We start from the raw sequence: 17,409 nt of genomic DNA on the forward strand, positions 1-17,409 counted from the left end.
AATATTTTGAATAAGAAAATTAAATATAACAATAATATGTAAGGCTATGTCTTGCCACCCCAGATGATGGAGTGTGTGTAAGAAGCAGGACTTATTTTTCTTGCAAACCATTTGCTTCTTTCTTAGTAGCAAATCTGTCTCAATGTCTAGATTCTATAAGACATGAATACATTCTAAGCTTTGTCATGTATGATTAGCATAGAAATAGAATAAATATTCCAGGAAATGCACTTGACAGTGGTGGGCAGCATGAATCATTGTTTAGTTTGGGAAATAAGGACAAGGTTTCACAACTAACTAATTAAAAACTGCATCGATCATGCTATGCATGAGAGGTATAATCTATATTCAAATATACTATATAACTGGATGTTCTATAGAACCAGATATTATAAAACTTTCCTCACTTGTGTGGGCCATTTTGGAATATGAAAAAACTAGCTTACATTAGCTACAGTACCAGTTACTGCGGCTACGGTGAACTCTCCCATGTTGGTCCAGGACAGGCTTTTCAGTCTGTCCTAGATATGGTCCTATCAAAGACTTCTCACTGAGAGTCTTGGGGACAAATCATGCATGCACAGTACTAGGCAAAATACTATTCAATAAGGTTCAACACTTTGTAAAGTAGTAAAATGTGAGCAGGATATTGCTTTGCTGCAGAGGGATTTGGATAGATTGGGGGACTGGGCACTAAAATGGCAGATGAAATTTAATGTAGAGAATTGCAAAGTTATGCACTTACGGGGTTAAGAATATGCTGTGCAATTTTGGGCACCTGTTCTAAAGAAAGATATCATGGCACTAGAAAAAGTGCAGAGACGTGCTACAAAATTGATAAAAGGAATGGAGCATTTTAGTTATGAAGAAAGGTTAAAAAAATGTAATCTGTTTAGTTTGGAAAAACGGCGCCTGAGAGGGGATATGATAACATTATACAAATATAATTGGGGCCAGTACAAACCTTTATCTGGAAATCTATTCATAAACAGGGCTATGCATAGGACACAAGGTCACACATTTAGGCTGGAAGAAAGGAGATTTCATCTGAGGCAAAGAAAACGTTTTTTTTACAGTAAGAGCAATAAGGATATGGAATGCTCTGCCTGAAGAGATGGTTTTATCAGAGTCCATACAGATGTTTAAACAGCAATTGGATAAATACTTGCAAAAACATAACATACAGGGATATAATATCTAATTAGTGGGGTAATAGCTGCTTGATCTAAGGAGACATCTGACTGCTATTTTAGGGTCAAGAAGGAATTTTTTCCTAGTTTATTGCAAAATTGGAAGCGCTCCAGACTAGGTTTTTTGCCTTCTTTTGGATCAACAGCAAAAACATATGTGAGGAAGGCTGAACTTGATGGACGCAAGTCTCTTTTCAGCTATGTAACTACAGTTTAAATCGGGCGAGGCAAGAAACTCTCCTGGCTGCCTAACAACCAGGAAGGTGCAACAATGATGCCGACTTCTCTTGAAATGAACCCTTTTATACAATAGTCCTGCAGGGACAGGCAATTTAACCCTAAAGAACTTCAGCAAAAACTAAAGTTCAAGTGCTTTGAGTGTTCCTTTAAAGTGGAATGGTCACTCCCTATGATTTCTAATATTAAGTTTACGTCTGTTTAACTATTAAGGGAATTGTAAGGTTTGAGAAATAAAATCTGTAGAAATCCACACCTCTATCATGCCACTAGGTGCCTCCATCTTTGCTCCCTGTTAATCTTGTTAAAAGCTCTGTCCTTTGCACGTGGCAGTTTGTATAGAGAAAGCATATTATGGGGGGGGGGGGGGGGGAAAGCTCTGTCTAGGTGATTTTCAAAATTTTATTTGTGCAAATTCAAGAGTGGTGATAGTCCTTTGTTACAAAAATTCTTTAAAAAGGGACAAATTTGAAAACGAGAAAATCTCAATGTATCCTTCCTGGTAAAATATTTTATAAATAAATAAAAACTCCCTTCATGCAAGTAAATGGTACAATATATTTTGCTATACTCCCTGACCAATGACCAGCTGTGCTTTAAACAAGGTGAGTAAATGTGTTCATCTTTAATTGCTTAGCATGAAACATGTGCTGACTTATCACAAAGGAGCAGGCGGCTATCCAAGGTGCACTCTGCCCTTAGCCAATTGCAATCCAATAAAAAAAAATATTGCTAACAATGGCAAGGCATGAGTGGTCCTAGAGGACTGGATTGAGAAATAGCTGTACAGAGCTTCAGAAAGCATGGACAAGGAAGAAACATCATTACTTCACTCCTGCAACATGACCTCTCAGAACACACAGTGCAACAGCAAAAAATTCTACCGTTTAACTTTTACAGTACCTGGTGTACCCCCTTGTGGAACCCCATGAGCAAAAAAATTAAATTAAATTAAAAAAAATCCCACTTAACAGTGTTCCAGTCATTGAGCCAAATAATAGAATGAAGAAAGTGGCACTAAAGGGTTCAAGAAATTTCGACAACTTGGAAAACATTCAACTGCTCATCTCCTGGTTTAACCCCACTCCCAATGGAAGCAGATAAAAGCTGAGAGGCTGTTACAATATGAACCTGCTTTCAAACAGCAACGAGGACCAGAGCTGAATTTCCACTTACCGATATATAATTTTGAGCCCTGCTTCGCTTCTCTTATTTACAAAAAATACTACATTTTGTTCAGCATTTTGACTTCAAGCACACTCTAGATGCTTCCATCTCAAAACCATATTTAGTAAATAAATCCCAATGTGTTTAGAGGTGTAATATGCATATAAAAAGGTATAGAGGGGCGGAGCCTGGCTTCCAGGCTGCAAGGATGTGCTGAATTAGAGCTCCTGAGCATCATGGCACGATTTGGGGCAAAAACCCCAGTAAAACAGAACGTTCAATGCCTGGAAGGTGACAGCACAACCGGGGACACCCGGGCAAATCGATTGATACCAGCCGTTAACCAATTGCTTGCCGGGAACCGGCACCAGCATCAAGAGGCCTACTCGAGGCCCTGTCGGGGAGAGACGGCCGCTCTCCTCGCGGGCAACTCGGCAGAAAGATCCTCCAAACGACTCACCTCCTACCCTACTGCCTCCCCTCTGGACCGGCGGGGGTCATCCCGGTCCGCACAGTGGGTTCGGAGCCGCCAGCCACACCTAGAAGCGAGGTGGAGAAAGACCACTGTCGGCGCCTACAAGGCACCCCTAAGATGGCGGATAGTGACACGCCGCCCGCGCCGAATCAACCCCAGCACACGCTGATCTACCAAGACACCGCACAGCGCCATGGAGGTAATATTCAGCCACTTCTGGGCAAACCTTAGAGACCGCATGAGAGCAGCACAAACCGCTCAAAGTCCAGCACGGATGACGGGTGGGGGAGGCAGACAGCGGCGGGGAGAGGAGAGCATACCCTTGGGCAAAGCAACAGGCGCTCCACACACTCCCAAACCACAGTGCCCACCCGGGTTGGAGGCAAAAAGGGCGAAGTCCCGGACGCATCGTCCACACGCAAACAGGCTTCACTGCCGAAAGAAGCCAAAGATCCCCAGGCCCTCCGTTGCCCCCGTCAGGGGAAGAAACTCAGGCTCCAGAAGCTGCAGAGTTCGTGGCACCATGATGCAGGCCTACACAACAGCCTGGGGCTGGAAGGATGTCCCCACACTGCCCACCGCTGCAGCAGCCTCCGACACTACCTCAACCACTGTCCACTGCTTCACAAGAGATGGCATCGGATAATAGAGACTCTCTACACAAAGCCTCCATGCAAGTCAGCGCCAGGCTCATCATCTTCAGCCTAAGCCTGTTGTACTGTGTGACCAGGATTGACACCCATGGAGAAAAGGAGGCATCACCACACACAGCTCCGAACCAGTGACCCACAAGCTAACAGTCATACTAATTGTTGAGCCAAGTTATCGTTTCTTTTCCTCTACTGTTATGACTTTCCATCACGTAATCTATATAATGCATATTAAGCGTAAATATAACCAAAGTTGATATAAGCATCATGAATATCTAGCTAGCATGTTGACCACAAGCTACTGAAAACCTACAACCTATCTTACCATGTTATTGTTGCATGCAATCGCACCCTATACCCTAAAAGATATATCAGATACCCCGCTGTTATTGTTTATTTGCATAAGCACGTGAAATGCCGTCGGGGCATCACATGCCTGTATGTTAAACTTTTCTGCACTGCAAAAAAAAAGTATTTAAAAAAAAAAAAAAAAGTTTAAAAAAAAGACAAGCAAGCAATGTGGAGTGCTTACTGTGTAGCAGATAGGCAAACTAATTCACTCTTTAGCACAAAATTGTAAGCCTATTTCTACATGTTATATCCCTGAACAGACTTCTAAACATAAAAACAAAAAACACTGAAGACAAAATAAATGTATGCATAATATTTATACAATATTATACACACACAAAAAAAAAATCTATCTATACACACACACACACACAAACTGGTGCTTTATGAGTACTACAACATGGTCACAAACAGCATGAAGTTTACCTGGTCAGAAGTGACAAGAGTATTACAGGTAATTTATTTGACTCATTCTGTACACGAGGCTCAAAATTACTACTAACCTAGTGCCAATGGCAAACAAAAATTAATTGAACTCTGGCGTGTGCAAGTGACTTATAGGCAGCAGCTACTTGTGCAATTCAGTGAGCGAACCATGTGCTGTCTGAAGCAAGAGGAATCTGGTTGTTGCATAGTTTCAGACTAAACAGCCTTGGACCTTTACACCCTCTACCCATCCTGCCTTTCTTTTCATATAGCAGGCAGCGAGATGGAGACTGGTGGTAGAGTGCTACTTGATGTGCACAGGGAAAGTCTGACTCTACAACATGACGCAAGTTAGCCGCAAAGAGAAAATTCACCCCAAACCTCCTTCAAAAACACAAATTTTAGTTAACAATAGTGCTCTTTTCTCTAATCTTTATTTTTAAGTTGCATTGCATGCTATATAAATCAGTTAAGCTAAACCTAACAGTACCAGGGTCACATGTATAGAACAATGGAAGAATTGCCCAACATGAGTGTAAAGCATGTTTTGCAAATGCCTAAACACAAAAAATTAAAATAAAATAAAATACATCACTTACGAAGAAGTAACAATTCTGCTTTAAAACTGCAACTTACAGTTATATCACCTGTAACTGCTAACAATTTCTAAAAACAAAATCAGAACAAAATAAATTCTGGTGTACTGTTAAATATGCCTACGTACCTTCCCCATTTTTTTTAAATTGTATTTATACTTATTGTTGAATTTTGTATACATATAGGCTATCAAAATCAAACCATCTGTCCTAAAAATATATTTATATATTTATTTTTATTTTATTTTTAAAAGCAACAAATACAGCACACAGGTGCACTCAATGAGAGAACAGGAAATCACCATGAAACAAGAACGTGTAAAGTGCTAATGCATGGAAAATGATGAACGTCATTAAGGGGTTATGGACGAGGCACTTGGAAAATTATTTTACATGATAAGCCTAGTAGATCATTGGTCATTAAAGTAGTTTTTAATTTTTTCGTGCAACTGCTTTCATGGTCCTCCCCAAAATCATGGTAACGATAAGGATCTCTGTGCTCGAATGAAAGAAAAGCTAAAGCTCATTTTAATCTCCAAAGCATGAGCTTCCCATTTTATAAAATTATATCTATTCTCAATCATACACTTTTTTTAAGCTTATTGCGAAATACAACGTTAAGAAGCTAGAATATCAGTGTTTGAAGGGACACCCCTGCTGTACAGTGCTGCTTATTTTTGGCAGGTTTTAATACCATGAGGAGCATTGGACTGGTGGAGTGTGGTGATCACCTTGCATGCACAGTAGGACCTAGATGCTTTGGATTGATACATGCTTGCAAGACATTAGCTCCTATGTGAAATTTACACTTTATGACCGCTAAAATAAATTCTGAGTAATGTTTCCACCAGAATTATGATGCAGATAATATGCCAGTTGCCTTTGAATGCTTTAATTATCAGCTTGCGCCTCTATTTACGGTACTTTTGTTTCGGGCTTGTCTGTGTGTATGCAGGCAGATGTAGATTTGCCTATTCGATACTGTTGCTCCCTTTATACTGTTAGCTCTACCCCTCAGAGTGTTTAAAATAATATTCACAATTTCAACTGCAGTCCTTTGCCGTATAACAGCATAATGGCAGTTTCATATGCCACCAAAAATAATCCTGTTTAAATGACACTCCAAGAATTAGTTGACTTATTGTACAACTAAAATGTTTTTTTGTTTTTTTTCTTTAAATATATATATTTCACATGAGGTTTTATTGGTAAAGGGTTCTCAATTTAAATAAAAGTTTTACAACTCTTACTGCAATACATTTAAGGACAATGAAAAAACAGAGAGATTCCCCCTTTTGTGATCGGTAAATGACTCAGGGGGAAACTTTTAGCATACTGTAGTTTTATTTTTTTGCATGTTATTTTTTATTCTTAACAAACCTCTCAGCAGTGAGGGAGGTCATGTTTAATGGTTTTACATTAGCATTACGAGCAAGATGATAATGGCTGAAACTGGCTTTGAAATGGAATGAGAGCATAATATTGTATAAAACGTTCACATTGCCTAACTTTTCATTGTCGCCTAAACCCTATAAAAAAACAAAACCATGCTCTCCACAATTTCAACGCATACCCATGGCAGTTGTGTTGACAACTTATGGCCTCCATAAACATTATGTCTGACACCTTAGGAACCAGAGTACATGAGTCTAATTTGAAAACTTAGAGACTTGTGTACAATTTCACAATTATTTTTAGTAGAAATAAAAGACTGCATTTGTACTGAAATTAATAGTTTCTAAATAAATACCGATAAAAATAGTCAGTCTTACAAATAAACTGTCACATCTTTGAAAACAAGCTCCTCCCCCATTGTACAGCGCTACGGAATTTGCTGGCGCTTTTTAAATAACAATATTAAGTATTCTACCATCTTAATAAATGCTTAGTGGAGGAAAAGAGTGCAGGGGTAGTAAGAACAAAACAATGATAATCATGCACACTCAGACATCGGCTTGGGTAAAATAAAAATTAAAAATGTTTTTTAAAAAAAAGCATATATGCTTTAATATGCTCATTCAAGTATTCTTGCCATAGTGCTGCCTATGCAGCATTAGATGTTAAATGAACACTCCATGAACCATAACCATTACAATTAAAATGATAAAATAACACACAAACGTTTTATTTTTCCTGAAGAGTGATCTGATACTTTAAAGTCATCAGGTGCAGCAACATAAAATCAGCTAGTAAGGATCAAAATTGTATACAAACAAGACAGATCTAAAAAAGTGACAAAATAAATGTAAAATATCGGCAACAAGTTATGCTGCTTTCAATATGTTTGCATCAAACCACAGATCAATCAATTACTGCTACAAAACACTTGGATTCTTTTTTGCACAGGTATGAAGCAAATGATAATCCATATATTTAATCAATATGTGAAATGGACACTTTTTGTTTACAGTGACATTCTTTTGCATTAACCATAGTTCAAAAAAAATAAAATTATCAGTAGTGTAATATGCAAAACACCCCACTAATCATTGTCAGGTCATAGACAGAACACACAGCAAAGCATACATTGCATAAAAAAAAAAAAAAAAAAAAAATTAGACTGACATCTGTCAAATACTTAACCACTTGGGAAACAGTAGTAAGGCAAATTCTTTTGGATCATTAAAAAGTCCAGAATGTCATTGGTCTGTAAGCACACCTTAATAAGTTGGGGATGTCCCTTTACAAAAAAATAAAAAAAATCTAATGCACACAAAAGTAGCTGTACAAGATTATCACCCCCCCCCCCCCCCCCCCCCCCCCAAGAAAAGAAAAATTCAGTGAGAAAATAAGTGTATTTTCAAAAGAGAAAAAATATATATATAAATAAAGAAAAGAAATGAGTGCATGGCCAGATGAGCAGATTTTAGCTGAATAACCAGTTTGTAGCATGCTTGCAGTGATCTCAGTTATGCCTGAGGCAGCCTGTGTGTGTGTGTGTGTGTGTGTGTGTATATATGCAGGAGGATCTTTGCATGGAACAGCAGCGCCCTCCCTCCTCGCTCTCTCTCGCGCTCCCTCTCCTGCTTCTAAGCTGTGAAGTCCCTCCTCCATTCCTTCTCTGCACAATATCCATGACGTCTCTCTTAATTCCTCTCTAGCACATCAAACACACATTTTCGGGGCTATTTGCGATGAAAATTTAAACCTATAAAAATGTCATGCTATCACCATTTTTAATTTTATTTTTTATTTCTGCACACAACAAAAATTCCCTACTAACCCGATGCACCTATTGTGTGGCTTATTGCACGCAGTATACATCAGTATCATTCAGCAAAAAAATGCGGGAAATTCAATTTTATTCCACTGTGCGAAAATATAAGGTAATAAAAAAACTTTTCCTCGGCTGAAGGAAAGACTCACCAAATTTTGGTAAGATCTGGGGTGTTCTTTCCCAGTCCAATCTACCCTTGTTGGCAGCAGCTGCAATAGAAATAGATACAGAGAGGGGTCTGTTACAATTTACACACTTCCTGGTCAATTCAGATCAAAAAGTACTGTTATATTTATATTCATTTTTAAATGGAATCTTGGATACACTGTTACAGCTGGTGAAACGGGGGCATTCTAATCTCGTGATCTGCTCTGAGCTTGATCTCACAGGACAAGGAACCTGAACCCCTCATAGCAAAAGAGATGGGGGGATTGTTAAAAAAAACAGGACAGGCTCAGATGCAGCCCCTAATAATAAATAAATCGCACCCACGCCCCCTACAAAACGATGCTTTGATTGGGAGGGGGAGGAGCAGCACAAGCAGATCCTGGGAATTTGTTTCCTCTGAGAGATGGTATTTTAGAAAATCCTACGACAAAAGCTATGCGAGGTGGTGCTGTGAAATTGAGGGGAGACTGTACACCCCCATAAGGATCACCCCCTTTTTTATCATTGTAATACCATCCCCCCAACAAGCCTTTCCTTACATCCCCCATGCAGCTCACCTCTTTATCCTCCACTTCTCGGATCAGAACCTGTAAGAGAAGAGACATAGCCATCAGATCATGCTGCGTGTGATGGGAGTTGGGGTCCAGGCAGGGTGATATTGGGGCTAAAAAGACAGGGGTCCCACCCCCTTCTCTGGCTTATTCTGTACCTGTGCTGCTTGCTGGCAGGGTCCATCTTCCAGGAATCTGGCAATGAGGAAATAGAGCTCTGCAAAGACACAGAAACAGAAATATCAGGGTACATGCGTGACCCCCCTCATAGATAGACATGTCTCTGTTACATATTGTTTATTAGAGATGGTGGCGGGGGGCAGGGAGGATGCACATACCGGATTTGAGCTCGGTGCTGTGCTGGCTGGTGGAGGAGGACATGTTGGGGTGGCTGGGTATCCCCCCCTCCTCCTCCTTGGCTTGCACTGCCTCCTCCTCCCGCTACCGCCGCCGGAGCGGATCCCCGGGCCCTGCCCCTGGAGCTGTCAGGGTCTGGAGCAGGAAGGAGAAAGAGAAGCCTCCGCTCTCCACCATGCAAAGCCAGGCGGTGGGAGGAGGAAACAACAAGCCGTAGAGAGGTGCTCTCACCAGATCCTTCCGCTCAGCACTGGAGGAGAGAAGAAAAAAAGTCCCTTCTTTCACCACAAACATCAGACTAACTTTCATGTTTTTTTCCCTCTCTGCTCAGGAAACTCCCGGATTTTTTTGATTTTTTTTTTTAAGATGTAGGCAACATAATCACCCCCTTGTCCACATTTCTTAGAATAACTCAAAGCAGGCCTAGCTTTCCTTTTGTTTTAAATCTAATTTTCTTGTTGATTCCAGCATCTTTTTGAAATAAAATGACTAATGGTGGGTTATTAGCTTATTCTAAATAAATTGTATGTAGGTTAATTGTGATACTGGATTAATGTTCCCAAAATGGAGTATGCATAATATTCTATAGTGAAGATAAAAATATTAAATGTATTTTGTTCATATTCCTTTTTGTAATATGTAGATGGCTGCAGTATGTGTCATTATTATTATTATTATTATTATTATTGCCATTTATATAGCACCAACAGATTCCGTAGCGCTTTACAATATTATGAGAGGGGGGATTTAACTATAAATAGGACAATTACAAGAAAACTTACAGGAACTATAGATTGAAGAGGACCCTGCTCAAACGAGCTTACATTCTATAGGAGGTGAGGTGTAAAACACAGGACAGGAAGCAAATATGCAATTAAACTACAGTATTACTATGGTGCCTGTACTTTCATTATGAAAATTAAAAGCATTCTATTGTAAGTTGGGTGTATGAAATTAGTTTTTGAATACAATAACATTTCAAGCATCTACTTACTTATTTGACCCCACAATTTATTACATCAGACTTGCATTCACCAGTTCATTAGTCTGCTTTACATTTAAACTCTTCATTAGTTCCCATCATTTACATTTCTTTTCTTTTTTATGTTATATGCTTAAGACAAAGAACGTAATATCTGGGCTGTCCCTAAAAATTTGTGAACTGTAAATAATAACAACTGACAGAGCCTGTACCGTAATAGTTAAAAGGAATGGCCTTACCCTCTAATATATTGTACTGTCTTTTATATGAAAGGAATAATGGTACCGGTAAGTCTATAGAGTGTTCGTTGACATATGTACTTCTAATATTTTTTTACATATCTTTTGTACCGCTCATCCTTTTTATAACTTTGAGTGTAAGAGATCTGAGAAAGCACTTTAACATTTATGAAACAGATTGGGCGGCTTTCTGTGTTCTGTCACTCTTGTGTTTTGACCTTCTGCTATTATGCTACACTTGGTAAGTAATAAAGTTGTAATTACTTTTTCAAACCTTGTTTGTTAAAGGACTTATTTTGGGTGTCCCCCTTAGAGGCAATTTGGTTACAGATTTCATAATTCATTCAAGCTCTATACTAGTAGGCGTTGTGCTGCTCACGGGTAGAATTTTGCCACAGAGCTCTCTAGTACTTTACTAATACCCTGGATATCGCTACCAAGCACCCCTGTTCCTTTTTGCCTTTGTGATACTATAGCAGGGGTTCCCAATAATATTTTCTCGTGGAACCCTTTGACATAGTATACAAATATTGTACAAACACCATATACACACACATACACACACTAATTTCTCTAGATAATAAACTGATTGTAGTACTTAGGAGCCTGTGCTTTTGTGTGTAGAGTTGGTGTTTGTATACAATTTTAGTATTTTAATAGTATGGTGTGTTTGGATGTAATGTTTGCACTTGGGTGCATTGGTGTGTTTGAATGTATTGTTGGCTTACAGATTTTAAATACAGATGTGTGTGTCATATTGGTGCTTGAGTGAAGGATGTATTTGTATATAATTTTGGGGTTTGAATTCAGGGGTGTTTTTGTAGGTAATGTTTCTGTTTGCAGGTATGTGTTGGCACACACAAAGATGCACACACTTTGACAAATACACAGATACACACATTGGCACATTCATCCTCACTGACACACAGATACACACTCCGATACACACAGTGGCACACACACACACACACACTCAGATGCACACACTGATACACAGATAAACACACTGACATACAGCTGTACACACACTGGCACATACGCACACACAGATACACACATTGGCACTTACACACAGATATACACACTCTGGCACTTACACAAAGGCACCTACACACATTCTCAGATACGCACACACTGACCTAAAGATACACACCTTGACACACTGGCACATACAAACACTGACACATACATACACACACTGACGCACAGATCCACTGACAAATACACACTCTGACACATACATGCCCAGATACACACACTGGCACTCAGATACACACTGACACACTTTGGCACATACACAGGTCATGGTTTTTATATTTGGCGGTTTTTGTGGTTGTAGGGTTAATTTGATAAATTGAAAGAGATTTTGCAACCCCAAAAATAAACTTTGATAAATCTCCCCTGAATTTACACTAGCTAACTGGGTGATGGCTGAGTTTACACTGGCTAGCTGGGGATCCCTGGAGCTCCGTGATGGCTAGGTTTAGAGTCTTAGCTGTTTCAGAACTCCCCTTCCAATAATCTTCAGCCAGCCCAAAATGTAAGGGGTCAGCCATTACTCAGTCTTCACATTCATGTTGTGTATTGTGGGAGGTTTACTCAAAAGCCTTTCTTTCATTCCCTCATGGTCCGCACAGTGATCCTATGCTTGCAGCAGCTCACTTCCCACTCTTTCCCTCTAGCACGGCACTCTTCATGTCGGACGGGCTGTCACTTCCTCCCAGCATGCGAGACTATAAGGGGCCAAGTTGCGCTCTTAGATGGCCAGAGAACGCCATATTGGAAACGTGGTCACTTGGATTGCTGCAGGCAGTGCAGGGCTTTCACCCTCCCATGTGGTTTCCTTCTCCCCGGTAGCAAGTAAGCTGGATATACTCTCTATGTATATGGTTCCATAAATCCCTTTCCAACATTAGGACATTCCATGCAGTCCTCCACAGACTAGGCTTTAAAGGGACATTATAGTCACCAAAACAACTTGAGCTTAATGAAGCAGTTTTGCTGTATAGATCATGTCTGTGTAACTGTGTATGTCCCTGTAGTCTCATTGCTCCATTATCTGCCATTTATGAGTTAAATCACTTTGTTTATGCACCCTAGTTTCACCTCCCTGGATGTGACTTACACATTGTTGCCAAACACTTCCTGTAAAGAGTCATCTAATATGTATACTTCCTTTATTGCAAATTTAGTTTAATTTTAAATTTCTTATCCCCTGCTCTGTTAATGGCGTGCTAGACCCTGCAGTAGACTCCATTATGTGATTGAAGTTCAATTTAGATAGCAGGAGATACAAACTTTTAAAGCAAATAACATGCGGTTGAAAGTGAAACCATTTTTTCATGCAGATTGTGTCACACACACAGGGGGGTGTAACTAGGACTGCATGGACAGAAACAAAAGTGATTTAACTCCTAAATGGCAGAGAATTGAGCAGTCAAACCTCGGAGGGATTATATATACACCAAAACTGGTTCATTAAGCTAAAGTTGTTTTGATGTGTGCCATGGCTGTGTAGGAATGCCTGAAATGGCCACACACCTTCGTGGCCTGCTTAAGGACGTCCTGTAAGCCTGGGTCCTTATGCACAAAGCGTTGTACGATCAGATTATACACATGTGCCATGCACGGCACATGTGTCAACTTGCCCAAATGCAATGCCGCCAACAAATTTCTTCCGTTGTCACAAACCACTTTGCCGATCTCTAGTTGGTGCGGAGTCAGCCACTGATCCACCTGTGCGTTCAGGGCGGACAGGGGTGCTGATCCGGTGTGACTCTCTGCTTTCGGGCAAGTCAACCCCAAGACGGCGTGACACTGCTGTATCCAGGATGTGGAACAGTACCTGGGGAGCTGGGGGGGTGCCGTTGATGTGGAGCAAGACGCAGCAGCAGAAGAGGACTCAGCCGAGGAGGTTATGGAAGAGGATGGAGTAGGAGGAGTAGAGGAGGTGGCAGCAGGCCTGCCTGCAAGTCGTGGCGGTGTCACCAACTCCTCTGCAGAGCCACGCATTCCATGCTTGGCAGCCGTCAGCAGGTTTACCCAATGCGCAGTGTAGGTGATATACCTGCCCTGACCATGCTTTGCAGACCAGGTATCAGTGGTCAGATGGACCCTTGCCCCAACACTGTGTGCCAGACATGCCATGACTTCCTTTTGCACAATAAAGTACAGGTTGGGGATTGCCTTTTGTGCAAACAAATTTCGGCCGGGTACCTTCCACTGCGGTGTCCCAACAGCTACAATTTTTTTGAATGCCTCAGACTCCACCAGCTTGTATGGTAAAAGCTGGCGGGCTAAGAGTTCAGTCAAGCCAGCTGTCAGACACCGGGCAAGGGGGTGACTTTGTGACATTGGCTTCTTACGCTCAAACATGTCCTTGACAGACACCTGACTGTGGGCAGATGAGCAGGAACTGCTCAAGGCGAGAGACAGAGGGGCAGGTGGTTGAGAGGGGGCAAGGAGGACAGCAGTGGTTGATGTGGCTGAAGATGCTGGACCAGGAGGAGGATGGCGGCTTTGAGTTTGTGTGCTGCTTGTACTCATGTGTTGATCCCATAGGCGTTTGTGATGTGCGATCAAGTGCCTTCGCAAAGCAGTTGTACCTAGGTGGGTGTTGGACTTACCACGACTCAGTTTCTTTTGGCACAGGTTGCAAATGGCATCGCTGTTGTCAGAGGCAGACACACAAATAAAATGGCACACTGCTGAGCTCTGCAATGACGGCATTCTGGTGGTGGCAACAGCATGCGTTGATTGGCGTGCCGTCTGGCTGACCCCGGGTACCGATGCATGCTGTCTGACTGTGCCACTAGCTCCTTCCGAGCGGAAGCTGTAGAAGATTGGGTGTCTTGTGTTAGCCAGTCAACTATGTCCTCAGAACTTTTCAAGTTCAGGGTACGTGGCCTCTGAACACTGGGCATTATTCTAGGGCCAAAGGGAATCACAGCACCACGACCACGACGGCCCCTGCGAGGTGGCCTGCCTCTGCCTGTCATTTTTTTTTTTCAATTAGTGGTACTATGCGTGCAAGCTACTGTGACAACAGATATGAGTGGCACTGGTGTGACACTGTGCCCTGGCAGGCCCTGAAACGCACACTCGTGAAGGAAACTGACTGCTGTTATATTACAGTCCAAAAAGTTATTTTTTGTTAAATGCAAGCTATTGTGACACCAGATATGAGTGGTGGCACTGGGCAAGTGGGCACAGTATACGCTGTGAGCCTGACACACACGCTGGCAGACAACTAACTGCTATTCAATCTATTACAGTCAAAATTGTATTTTTTTTTTTTTAAAAATGTACACTACTGTTACACCAGATATGAGTTGCTCTGGTGTGACACTGTGCCCTGGCAGGCCCTGAAACGCACACTCGTGAAGGAAACTGACTGCTATTATATTACAGTCCAAAAAGTTTTTTTTTTGTTAAATGCAAGCTATTGTGATGCCAGTGAGTGAGTGATGGCACTGGGCAAGTGGGCACAGTATATGCTGGCAGGCAGGCAACTGCAATTAGATTACACAGAAAAAAAAGCAGACTGATGTTCTAGCCCTAAAAATGGCTTTTTGGGGTGCTGTCCTTACAGCAGAGATCAGATGAGTCCTTCAGGACTGTAGTGGACACTGAATACACTAGCCTATCTATCAATTTCCCTATTAAATCAGCAGCAGCTACACTGTCCCTACTCTCACTAAGAATGCAGCTTCACAATGAATGTAAAATGGATGCTGTCCAGGAGGTGGGAGTGCCTGGGAGGGAGGGTCTGCTGCTGATTGGCTGGAATGTGTCTGCTGACTGTGAGGTACAGGGTCAAAGTTTACTCAATGATGACGAATAGGGGGCGGACCGAACAGCGCATGTGTTCGCCGTCCGTGGCGAACGCGAACAAGCGATGTTCGCCAGGAACTATTCGCCAGCGAACAGTTCGGGACATCACTAGTATCAAACAATACCTGGAGCACTCACCTGTCAGCTGTGGCCATTTGTGGTAGCCCCAGACTAACAAATAAGCTTTAGGCAGTGCGTTGACAGCTCTTTAAATGGGGATCTAAATTCCATAGACGGCAAAGCAGTGTGAGTTTGGTTAAATATCTGCTCACACCAGGAAACCCAGGTATCAATAGATATCTGTCGCTCCCCTCTGTCAGCTGGGGCCATTTTTAGTGGCCCCAGACTGACACTTGCACTGAAAGTCAGCCAGACATTCAGCTCTAAAATAGTGATTTAAATCCCCATAGATGGAAATTTAGTGTGAGAATTGTTACATTTCTGCTCACACCTGATGACTGAGGTATAAGTGATTACTTGGAGTTACCCTTTGTCAGCTGGGGCTACTTTTAGTGACCCCTGACTGACCAACTAGCTGTAAGCAGCGTCGAAAGTCAGCACAGCATTCAGCGTGGTCACCGCAGTAATTCTAGGGTTGCAGGCTGCTGAAGGGAGACATAATTAATACAATAGAGGAGCATTTCAGAAATGGTTAGTGCTTATCAATTCTTATTACAAGGCAAAAATGTAAACCCCAAAGGTGCACTGAAAGTGCTATATAGGGCTCCCTCTGTTTTTTTCATTTGCATGCACAGTCTGTAATCTCTGTAACACTCCATTTCCTCTTTCAAATCATCATCTTCTATACTTAAGAGCCCCAGGGCCGGATTAACATGGGGGCTGATGGAGCTGAAGCTCCAGGCCCATGCCTTTGAAATAGGCCATTGATTTAAAAAAAAAAAAAGTATGTGTGTGTGTTTGCCAGATTGGTTTGCTGGGTCTGTGTTGCCTTTTGAGACCATATGGTAGCCCAGCAATGTGAATTAACCCCATCATGGCATACCATTTGCAAATGTAGACAACCCAGGATATTCAAAATAGGGTATTTCCAGTCTTTTGTAGTAGCCACTTGTCATGAACGCTGGCCAAAGTAAGCATGTTTATTTTGAATACCCTGGGCTGTCTACTTTTTCAAATGGTATGTCATGGTGGGGTAATTTTCATTTCTGGGCTGCCATACCATCAAAGAAAACCTAGCCAATCTAGAAAATGGCAATTTACAAAAATAGAAATTGGCAAATCTTATGTTTGACCCTGTAACTTTCCAAATCATTATAATCCTATACAGGGGTACTGCTGTACTTGTGAGACATTACTCTACACAAATCTGAGTGTTTTAGAGCATCAGCGGTGAAATTGCAGTTTGTGTAAAAAATGCAAAAAAAACAAATATAAATGCAAATTTTGGCCAGGGTTTGTGACTAAGTGGCTACTAAAAAAGAGTGGACATACCCCATTTTAAATACCGTGGGTTGTCTACTTTAAAAAAAAAATATGGTTTGATGGGGGTAAATTAGATTTAAAAAAAAAAAGAAATTCCCAAATAGGACATGGATGCATGATGACCAGCTGTGAAAATTTCCAAGTTGGAAAACTGGAATGCGCACTCTCCAAATAAGGTCTTTAAGCCCCCAGAGAACCCGATACACCTATACATGGGTGCAGGGCCGGATTAACATGACTATTCTCTGGTACGTTAAGTCCAGCCATTCTAATGCCCGGTAAGACATTACCTTTAGTCCTAGGTGTGATGTGCGTGCTGAATCAACTAGTATCCTGACAATGTATTCTTAAATTGCTATGTGTGTCAAAAAAAAAAAAAAATCACAATGTTTTTTTTTTTATTTGGCATAGATTGGTGGTAAAATGGTTGCATGAAAAGAGTCAAAATACCCCAAGTTTAATACCTTAGGTTGTCTTCTTTCAAAAAATATATACATGTGAAGGGTTATTCAGGGATTCCTAAAAGA

General features: G+C 41.3%; 1 protein-coding gene across 4 annotated transcripts in view; it reads right to left on the reverse strand.

The window, feature by feature from the left end:
• The window catches only part of PHIP (pleckstrin homology domain interacting protein), a 112,732-nt gene extending 103,155 nt beyond the window's left edge, over positions 1-9,577 (reverse strand). For all 4 annotated transcript variants that reach the window (XM_063443018.1, XM_063443017.1, XM_063443015.1 and 1 more), the window contains exons 1-4: positions 9,367-9,577; positions 9,187-9,245; positions 9,035-9,064; positions 8,459-8,518 (exon numbers count right to left, since the gene is read on the reverse strand). In XM_063443018.1, coding sequence (XP_063299088.1) covers positions 8,459-8,518; positions 9,035-9,064; positions 9,187-9,245; positions 9,367-9,409 — 192 coding nt within the window. In that variant the 5' untranslated portion in view covers positions 9,410-9,577. The remainder of the gene's footprint in view (positions 1-8,458; positions 8,519-9,034; positions 9,065-9,186; positions 9,246-9,366) is intronic.
• Positions 9,578-17,409: the final 7,832 nt, after the last annotated feature.

Source organism: Pelobates fuscus, chromosome 2 (assembly GCF_036172605.1).
Source record: "Pelobates fuscus isolate aPelFus1 chromosome 2, aPelFus1.pri, whole genome shotgun sequence".
Classification (NCBI taxonomy): Eukaryota; Metazoa; Chordata; class Amphibia; order Anura; family Pelobatidae; genus Pelobates; species Pelobates fuscus.